Source organism: Trachemys scripta, chromosome 1, assembly GCF_013100865.1.
Source record: "Trachemys scripta elegans isolate TJP31775 chromosome 1, CAS_Tse_1.0, whole genome shotgun sequence".
Taxonomy (NCBI): Eukaryota; Metazoa; Chordata; order Testudines; family Emydidae; genus Trachemys; species Trachemys scripta.
The window spans coordinates 341,036,892-341,047,426 of NC_048298.1; the positions used below are offsets into that span (position 1 = coordinate 341,036,892).

The window sequence follows — 10,535 nt, forward strand, 5'->3', positions numbered from 1 at the left end:
TATAGCTTTACCTTACGGCAGCAATCCTTTGCTCCAAAAAACAATTCCCAATTCATCTTGTGAAAAATACAGGTATCCAAAAGGGAGTTCAGTGTGATGTCATCTGGTCACATGGCTTTGCATGTAGTGCACTGTCATAGCAGCCACTATCCATAGGCTGTCTGGAGCATTCTCAGGAAGGCTCGTCAGGTATGGGATAAGCTTCTCCTCAGGCCGATTGTTTCCCTAATTGGCCCATTACCCTGAGTAGACTCTTCACAACCCGCTGTCTAGACTGGAAGCATTTTGCCTAGTGGGTGTCACCCAGGTGTAACTAGATTTGAAATACAGATACACAGTCAATATTTATAACTTCATATTCAAAAATGACACATTCAGACAAATAGGAAACAATTTTCAGCAAATTAAAATATTTCCAATGGCACCTGAGAAGACCTATTTTTTACAAAATGTATCATAATTAAGCCAAAATTATATTATAATTAAACAACTATGAAGAATATGAAGTGCGGTGTCACAAAGAGGTTAGGAGTATCTTCTTGTAGGCTATTAAAAGATTCAAGAGATAACAGTAAAGAACATTAGAAAACATAATCCCAACTATACATACCAAATGACAGGGTCTAAATTAGCTGTGTTACCTCTCAAGAAAGAGACCTTGGGGTCATCATAGATAGTTCTTTGAAAACATCTGCTCAATGTGCATCAGCAGTTAAAAAAATAATATAATGTTAGGAACCATTAGGAAAGATATAGATCAGAAGACAGAAAATATAATAGTGCCAGTATACAAATACCAAACCATGAATGCTGCCTACAGTTCTAGTTGTATTATCACAAAAATGATTATGGGTATGGAACTGCTTCCATCTGAAGAGAGATTATAAAGACTTGGACTTCTCAGCTTGGAAAAGAGATGACTAAGAAGGGATATGATAGAGAGCTATAAACTCATGGGTGGTGTGGAGAAAATGAAAACGCAAGTCTTGTTTACTCCATCCCATAACACAAGAACCAGGTAATTAATAGGCAGCAGGTTTAAAATAAAGATAGAAAGGGAAGTAATACACACAAAAAAGAGTCAACTTGTGGAACTCATTGCTTTTCCCACTTCCAATATATCTTTTTTGAGATGGGATGATCAGATCAGCATGCAGTAATCAATATGTGGACTTACCATGGATTTATGTAGAGGCGATACGATATTTTCTGTTTTCTGATCTATCCTTTTCCTAATGATGGCCTACATTCTGTAAGTTTTTTTGACTCCCAATGCACAGTAATTGAATCATAGAAAATTAGGGTTGGAAGAGACTTCAGGAGGTCATCTGGTCCAACCCCTGATCAAAACAGGACCAACCCCAACCTCATCCCAGGACCAACCTCATCCCAGCCAGGGCTTTGTCAAGCTGGGTCTTAAAAACCTTTAAGGATGGAGATTCAACCACCTCCCTAGGTAACCCATTCCAGTGCTTCCCACCTCCTAGTGACAGAGTGTTTCCTAATACCCAACCTAGACCCCCCCGCACTGCAACTTGAGACCATTGCTCCTTGTTCTGTCATCTGCCACTACAGAGAACAGCCAAGCTCCATCCTCTTTGGAACCTTCCTTCAGGTAGTTGAAGTCTGCTATCAAATCCCCCCTCACTCTTCTTTTCTGCTGAATAAATAAGCCCAGTTCCCTCAGCCTCTGTTCATTTTTGTTGCCCTCTGCTGGACACTATCTAGTTTGTCCACATCTTTTCTGTAGTGGGGGGCCCAAAATTGGACGAAGTACTCCAGATGTGGCCTCATCAGTGCCAAATAGAGGGGAATAATCAGTTCCCTTGATCCACTGGCAATGCCCCTACTAATGCATTAAGTGGATGTTTTAAGAGAATTATCCAATATTACTTCAAGATCTCTTTCTTGTATTGAAACTGCTAATTTAAGCCCCATCATTTTATAGGAATAGTTGAGATTGTTATCCAATGTGCATTATTTGCATTTATCAACATTGAATTTCATCTGCCATTTTGTTGCCCTTTCACAGAATTTGGTGGGATTCCTTTTTAACTCTTTGCATTCTGCTTTGGGCTTAGATATCTTGGCCACATCACTGTTAACCCTTTTTTCCTGACCATTTAAGAATATGTTGAACAATAGTGGTACCATCTGGTCCTAGGAATGTATTATTGTGTAATTTATCCATCCAAAACCTCTTCTAATGACACCTCAATCTGGGAAAGTTCCTCAAATCTGTCACCTAGAAAGAATGTTTCTGGTTTGGGAATCTCCCTCACATCTCAAGCCATGAAGACCGATGCAAAGACTTCATTTAGTTTCTCCACAATGGCCTTATAAATTTTGTAATATTTACTGCAACTGAAAGAGCATTGCTGAGCTCTTCTGCCATCTTCTCAGCAGCCAATGCCTGCTTGAGAATCATACAAGGATTCCAGGTTGTTGAGGGAGCTACTTCTTGTATCCTTGTCTAAAGCCTGCTATGCCATCTCATGATTGACTGTGCTCCACCATTACAAATTCCAAAAGAATGTTCCCAATCAAGGCCTGTGTCTTGGACAAAATTATTTAACAATTTTAAAAGCTCTTCACCAGTTGCTTGGGTTCACAGTGGATGACAAAGCAGAAATTTCTCCTTTAAATGTATTGCTGTAGCAACATGAATATACACCAACAGATGTGCAGCATTCGATATATGGTGGAACCTCGCAGTAATAAATACCTTGGGAATGGAGAGTGTTTGCAACTCTGAAATGTTCATAACTCTGAACAGAACTTTAGAGTTGTTCTTTCAAAAGTTCACAACTGAACATAGACTTAATACAGCATTGAAATGGTGAAGAAGAAGAAAACACGATGCTTTCCCTTTATTTTTAGTAGTTTACATTTAACACAGGACTGTACTGAATTTGCATTTTTTTCCCTTTTTTTTTTTTTTGTATCTGCTGCTGCTTGATTGTGTACTTCTGGTTCCAAATGAGGTGTGTTGTTGACTGGTCAGTTAGTAACTTGTGTTCATAATTCTGAGGTTTAACTGTATCTATAGACTCATCTATCTGAATTGTATAATTTAGGCTCTGATGAATAATTTCTAAGAGCTGCTATTTTACATCGGTGGCCATCTCCACAATATGGTGAGGAATTATGTTGTTGGAAAGTGGGATCACATCTAGCTGTGATGCTGCTTTCTCTCCTAACATCACTGCGCACGTATCCTTTAAATCTGGAAGTAGTAGTTTCTCTCCTATGTTGTGTGGCTTAGCAGCTTTGGCAATGTGCAAAGCCACAGAGTAAGAAGCCAAAGTAGCCTCTATGTTAACAGTTTTGTACACTTGAACAGCATTTTCTTTTGTTAACTCAATGAGCTTCCTCTGAAACAAATTTACAGATTTATTCCTCAGTGGGTTTCCCATCCCATTTGTCCATATATACTTCCCTCAACTTCATATACTTCCAAGGTTTTTTCACATCACATCTGCTCCCCTTTGAGGCTGATTCTGATTATCCCATCCTCTACCTACTTGGGGTGGGATGGACGGTCCCAGCTGCAACCTCTCCCTGTTCTGCTGGTCTATAGGCACCCTCATTCCAATACAGTGTCTGGTTGCTCACCTGCTGTGGAGAAAGGGTGTCATGAAATATTTCTCTCAATATGGCTTGAGAGGACTGCTCCAAAGTACACTGTATTAGCAAATTTTTAGATCTTCTACAAAACATAGGTCATAATGACTCCTGCTCGATAATCACTTTTCCTAACTTTCAATAAACCTCTAATATCCGAGGCATCTAGACCCAAGGTTTTCATCCACTTATCTTCTTTCACATCACTCATTTACTAGTCTGTCCACTCCTCCCATTCTGATTAGCAGAAACTGACTGCTAGATTTTGACCTTGCATTTAAAATCTCTCAACAATAAGCTCTAGTAGGATGTCCTCAATTCCTGCAGCAGCTTTCCTCTATTAGTACTTTCCAATGGAAACATTTGGTTTGTCCTCTAGGCTTCCTGAAGTATTGGGCGTGGAAAACGCAGGTAAATTTTAGTCACTGGATCATTGCACATGGGATAAAGAAGTTCAACACTTAGTTTATTTCTTTTCTTTGGCTATCTGAAAGTGCAGCTTTTGTTAGTTGAACTGATCAAGAACCATGTTCACACATGGTGTAATGGAAGGACACCCTACATCAGAAAGCTGCAGTATATTCTCTTAGTATGGAAGTCATGGAAAGGCCAAGAGACAGGGTGTGTGGAAAGTTCAATCTGAAGGGTGACACTGAAAGAGATCAAGTTATGGTGAGGGAGAAGGAACTCAGCAACAGAGAAAGCAGTGTTTGGTGAAGGAGTGGTAAGACATTACATGTGAGGAACTATGAAATTCGACAATTTTGAGCTCCACAAAATTGGGAGAGAGCACCCTTGATTAACAAGGTGATATCTCTTCCCAATCTTCTAATACAGGTTTAAAGTCAGTGGCCCCAAGCAATCATCTTCTGCAGGTATATTTGCCCATTTTGTCACGAAGCTCTTTGGTTTTGACCCCATAAATGATAGGGTTGAGCATGGGGGGGACGAGGAAGTGGAGGTTGGCCAAGATGATGTGAACATGAGGAGCGATGCCCTGACCGAAGTGGTGTGTTACAGTGGAGAAGAGGAAGAAAGCACAAGACATCAGCATGACACAGATGTGGGCTGTGCAGGTGTTGAGGGCTTTCTGATGAGCTTTCTTGGAAGAGATTCTGAGGAGGACCCTGGTGATCAGACTATAGGAGAAGGCAACGAGCAACAGGTCTAACCCTAAGACTACAAATGTGACCACCAAGCCATACGTCCTGTTGACTGTGATATCCCCACATGACATCTTTGCCACAGCCATGTGCTCGCAGTACGTATGGGGGATAATGTGGTTGGCACAGAATGGCTGCCTGCTCAGGAGCAGGGGTAGGGGCAGAACGAAGAGAACAGTTCTTATCAAACCCAAAAGCCCTAGTTTAGCTATTCGTGCATTGGTGAAGATGGTGTCATATCTCAGAGGGTTACATATAGCAATGTAGCGATCAAAGGCCATTGCCACTAGGATGGCTGACTGCATAACAGAAACCGCATGAAGAAAGAACATCTGGGTGAGGCAGCCACCCACAGTAATGCCTTTCAAATTGAACCAAAATATACACAGTGCCTTCGGCACGACTGAGGTAGACGTGGCAATGTCTGTGAGTGCCAGCATGCAGAGCAGCAGGTACATCGGCTTGTGCAGGGTCTGCTCTTTGCCTACAACAAACAGAACCATGAAATTTCCTAACAGGCCGATAATGTAGAACACAGAGAAAGGGATGGAAATCCACATGTGAGCAGCTTCCAGGCCAGAGATGCCAGCAAGGATGAATGTTGAAGGGCCAGAGGGGGAGAGGTTGAAAGCTGCCATAAGGTGGTTGATGCGTCGATCAGGCTCAGAAATGCTCAAGGTTCCTGTGAAGGGAGAGAAACACAGTGAGGGTCTTTAAACACTTTATAACAAATTGTTATTATGAATCTAGAAAAGGGGGTGAGCAGAGAGGTGGCAACATTTACAGATGGCACCAGATTATTTAGGTCATAGTTAAGTCCAAAGAACTCCACAGAAGGAGCTATCCAAGTCAGATGAATGGATGTCATGATGACAGATGAATTTCCATGTCAATAACTGCAAATTGTATGGTCATTGGAGGGAAAATCTTGATCTCTTCAAACATCTTACATGGATCTAATTTAATTATATGCACTCAGGACAGGGATCTGGGTGTCATGGTAAACAGCTATGAGAAACCCTGCTCACAGTGCAAGCATGGACAGAAACTGAGCAAAACGTTGGGATCTGGAAGGAAATGGAATATGGAATCATACAGGAAATACAATGCCATGAGATCAGTCAGTCAATTTTTCTCCCTCCTCTGGACTCCTCTGTGTAGTACTGGGCACCCTTCCCACACAGGATATTGAAAAACTAGAGGTGTTCAGGCAAAGTCAACTAGAATGATCAAGGGCCCTGTGAAACTCATATGGAGAGAGGTTGAAAAGACTGGGTTGTTACCTTACAAAGGAATTGAAGAAGAGGGAACATAAGAAAAGTTTATAAAATACTGACTAGTAGAGGGGAAATGGAGAATGTGTTCTCTCTGTCTCATAACAAAAGATCAAGAGGACATTCAATTAAACTGAAACGCGGCAAATTCGAAAGAGGTAAAAAAAAAATAATGCTTTCTCCATTCAGTGCCTAATCAGACTGAGAAACTCCTTGCTACAAGAGGTAGTTCAGGCCATGAGCTAAGCAAGAATCAGGAAGGGTTTGGACATATATATGGGGATTGGTCCTGTTTTGAGCAGGGGGTTGGACTAGATGACCTCCTGAGGTCCCTTCCAACCCTGATATTCTATGATTGTATGATTCTATGATATATATGGATAGTGAGGCTATCCAGTTTCAATAACTACAGCTAAATAAATATTTCAGAAGGCCCACATTTTTCAGGGGACAAGCCAATCTCTAGCTGTTAGGCATCAGGGTGACATTTTCAGGACGGCCAAATCACCACCCACTACATTAACTTGCAGCTGGGTTTCTTATATCTTCTACAGCCCCTGGGGCTGTCACTGTCAGAGAGAGAAGACACTGGACTGCATTGGAACATAGATGTGATTCATGAAGCAATTCCTATGTTGAAAAGGAGCCAAGTTTCCTCCATGGAAACAGACATTTTCATGCTGGTCTATGATATAGCACTCAACAGAAAGGGCATGAAACTACAAGGATTTTGGTATTTAGGTATACAGGCCTGCATATCTGGGAGATCATAGAAAATGATGTGTACAGGTTACTGGTTCAGACCAATCTGGATTGGTTGGTAAACTAGGTGGAAGCAAACAATATGCGTACTAATATAGCTATGTAGATATCTACATCTAGGGACAAAGAATGTAGGCAATGCTTACATGATGTTGGACTCTCGTGTGAAGTGCAGTGACTCTGAACATGATTTGGGGGTGTGAAGACATAATTATCTAAATATTAGCTCCCAGCATGAGCCTGTGGCCAAAAGAGCCAATGTAATCCTTGGATGATAACAAGGGGAATCTCAGGGAGACGTAGAGAAGTCATTTTACCTCTGTATTTGGCCCTGGTGCAACTGCTGCTGGAATCCTGTGTCCAGTTTGGTGTCCATGATTAAAGATGGATTTTGATACATTGAAGAGGGTTCACAGAAGAGTCACAAGAATTACTAAGTGATTAGAAAACCTGCCTTATACTGACAAACTCAAAGAGCTCAATCTATTTAGTTTAACAAAGATCATTAAGGGATGACTTGATAACAGTGTGTAAGAACCTACATGGGGAACAAATATTTAATAATAGGCTTTTCAGCCTCCATACAGAGGAGTAATACGATGCAATGGCTGGAAGTTGAAGTTAAAGAAATTCTGACTGGGAATAAGGCATACATTTTTAAATGGCGAGAGTAACCATTAGAACAATTTACCAACAGTATGTGGATTCCCCATCACTCAGAATTTTGAAATCAATGTTGGATGTGACACCTGGATCTGGGGTACAACTGAGACCTCTGACTCACCAGCCTAGAATCCCTCTCTCAATATCCTGCTGAGACAAAGTACGAACTACTCCTGGTCCTACGCCTCCACCAGCATTCGTACAGGAAGCTACACTTCCAGCTGCAGATACATGCAGGCTCTCTGACCAGCCACTGCATGAACCAATAATAGATAGGCTACAGCCAAAATAATCACCAGCTCCCTAGCCTAGAAACCCAGAGATGTACCATCCTGCCCTGCTCCAAACCCCGACCAATATGAATTTGTTACCCAGTTTGCTCCTCCCTCAATGTGGGGAGGAAAATGCACACTTTTGGTAAACAAGCTGAGATTTGTCCCCCAGACACTTCACTTAAAGGCATACTGGGTTTAGATTAAAACATAAAACAAGTTTTATTAACTACTGTCAAGGCTCCTTCCCCACTCTGAACTTTAGGGTACAGATGTGGGGGCCTGTATGAAAACTTCTAAGCTTAACTACCCGCTTAGATCTGGTCCACTGCCACCACTCCCAATGTGCTAATTCCCTTCCCTGGGTAGCCTTGAGAGATTCTTCATCAATTCCCTGGTGAATACAGATCCAAACCCCTTGGATCTTAAAACAAGGAGAAATTAACCATCCCCCTCCTTTCTCCCACCAACTCCTGGTGGATCCAGATCCAACCTCCTTGAATCTAAAAAACAGGGAAATCAATCAGGTTCTTAAAAAGAAGGCTTTTAATTAAAGAAAAAGGTAAAAATCATCTCTGTAAAATCAGGATGGAAAATAACTTTACAGGGTAATCAAACTTAAAGAGCCCAGAGGACCCCCCTCTAGCCTTAGGTTCAAAGTTACAGCAAACAGAGGTAAACACCCTAGTAAAAGGTACATTCACAAGTTGAGAAAACAAAGATAAAACTAACACGCCTTGACTGGCTGTTTACTTACAAGTTTGAAATATGAGAGACTTGTTCAGAAAGATTTGGAGAGCCTGGATTGGTGTCTGGTCCCTCTTAGTCCCAAGAGCGAACAAACACCAAAACAAAGAGCACAAACAAAAGCCTTCCCCCACCAAGTTTTGAAAGTATCTTGCCCCCTTATTGGTCCTTTGGGTCAGGTGTCAGCCAGGTTACCTGAGCTTCTTAACCCTTTACAGGTAAAAGTATTTTGGAGTCTCTGGCCAGGAGGGATTTTATAGTACTGTACACAGGACGGCTGTTACCCTTCCCTTTATAGTTATGACAACTACAAAAGATAAATTTTAACTGATTATAAGGGATAGCAAATAGATGAAAGTAGATTACCTAGCAAATAATCAAATATGTAAACTAAGTTTAGACTGACTATGAATTAACAGTTTCTCACTCTGATTGATGATACAAGCAGCCTGGAAGAATCTCAAGGCACAACCTGTGTTTGCTTTGCTGCTTGGGTTTCTCAGGTTTCCATAAAAACAACAAGGTGTCTGGTGGCACCTTAAAGACTAACAGATTTATTTAGGCATAAACTTTCGTGGGTAAAAACCTCACTTCTTCAGATGCATCTGAAGGTGCCAGTGAGGTTTTTACCCATGAAAGCTTATGCCCAAATAAATCTGTTAGTCTTTAAGGTGCCACCAGACTCCTTGTTGTTTTTGTAGATACAGACTAACACAGCTACCCCCTGGTACTTGACACCATGTCAGGTTTCCGTACTCTCTTTTTTTCCCAGGTGTTTCCAGGAGTCCTCTTATGTGAGGAGTGAAGAACCACCCATGATGTCTCCCCTGCCTTAGAAAAGTAAAGGTATCCCAAAATGGAGTTCAAATTTATGTGGCCTGGTCACATGCCTCTCATGAGAAAAATAAGCCACCCTGCCTTTCAAAAGGAGTCCAAGCCACCTAAAACAAGCTAACTCCATTTTGCTTGGCACATATTTGCATCCATAGCATCACCGATCAACCGCCAATATAGCCATAATACCACCAGACCCACTCCCAGTGGTGTACCGCACCACCAAAAATGCCCCAGAAATGCCCTGAAGTCACTGACCAACAAGAGTGGCACAGTGCCAGTGCCAGTCCACTCCCCCACCAGGCTTGTGGACCCTCCTCCAGCTTGCCATCCCCTACCCCCTCCCCCCACGACCTCCCCACAGCCTGCATCCCCCTTGCCACTCACATCCACCCTGACAGATATCCCCCCGCTGGTGCAGGTGCAACAACATCACCAGAGATGCACCACGAGAGAGCCCACTAACCACAACTGAAGTTTAAATAATAAGAAGAAGATATTTTTTAAAGCACAAGCATTGCAGAACCAGCAGCCTGCCAAGTACAGGGAAATCACAGGCTGCTGCTGTTTAGCCAGCCAGCCTTCTGCTATCAGTACCCCTGTACCAAACCAACTAACCCCACCGGACCTAGTAGTCCAGGCAGAAGGCAGTCCGTGGAGTGCAAGTAGGCACTGCAGGGAACGAACGCAAGAAGCAAGCACCTGCATCAATCTCATGGTCATGACAATGACACTCAGGGGAGAAAGGAACCCAATTAATTACCCAAACTCAAAATCGCTGAGCTCCCCCATGGCAGGCTCCCGCCCCCAGGCTCCTGTTTCCCCCATTGGCCTGTAGTGACTTCTAAACTGGGTTGACCTGGAGTGTGGACCTCTCCCCAGTGGCCCTGGAGACTGTCAGTGTCCAGATTCTTTCTTTTGGTTTTGGAGCGATTTTGTAAACGGGAGCCAATAATGTTCTCTGCTGGGGAGTGGTGGTGGTGGCCACTCGCAGAAGCCCAAAAGCAAGAAGCAAGCCACTTAAAACATTATACCCCAGATCTGCTAAAAATAAGTGGAAATACTATCCACTAGTTATAGGCTGTTCTCAGAAAGGCTCAGAAGGTGTGAGGTAAGTTTCTCTTAAGGTCCATTATATTCTCTAATCGATCAGTGACCTGAATAGGTCCATCCCAAACAGTTATCCAGACTGAAAT

General features: G+C 42.4%; 1 protein-coding gene across 1 annotated transcript; it reads right to left on the reverse strand.

Annotated features, from left to right (window-relative positions):
- Positions 1-4,486: 4,486 nt before the first annotated feature.
- On the reverse strand, positions 4,487-5,425 carry LOC117885644 (olfactory receptor 52D1-like). Its single transcript, XM_034787014.1, has one exon. The coding sequence runs from the start codon at positions 5,423-5,425 to the stop codon at positions 4,487-4,489; it is 939 nt and encodes a 312-aa protein (XP_034642905.1).
- Positions 5,426-10,535: the final 5,110 nt, after the last annotated feature.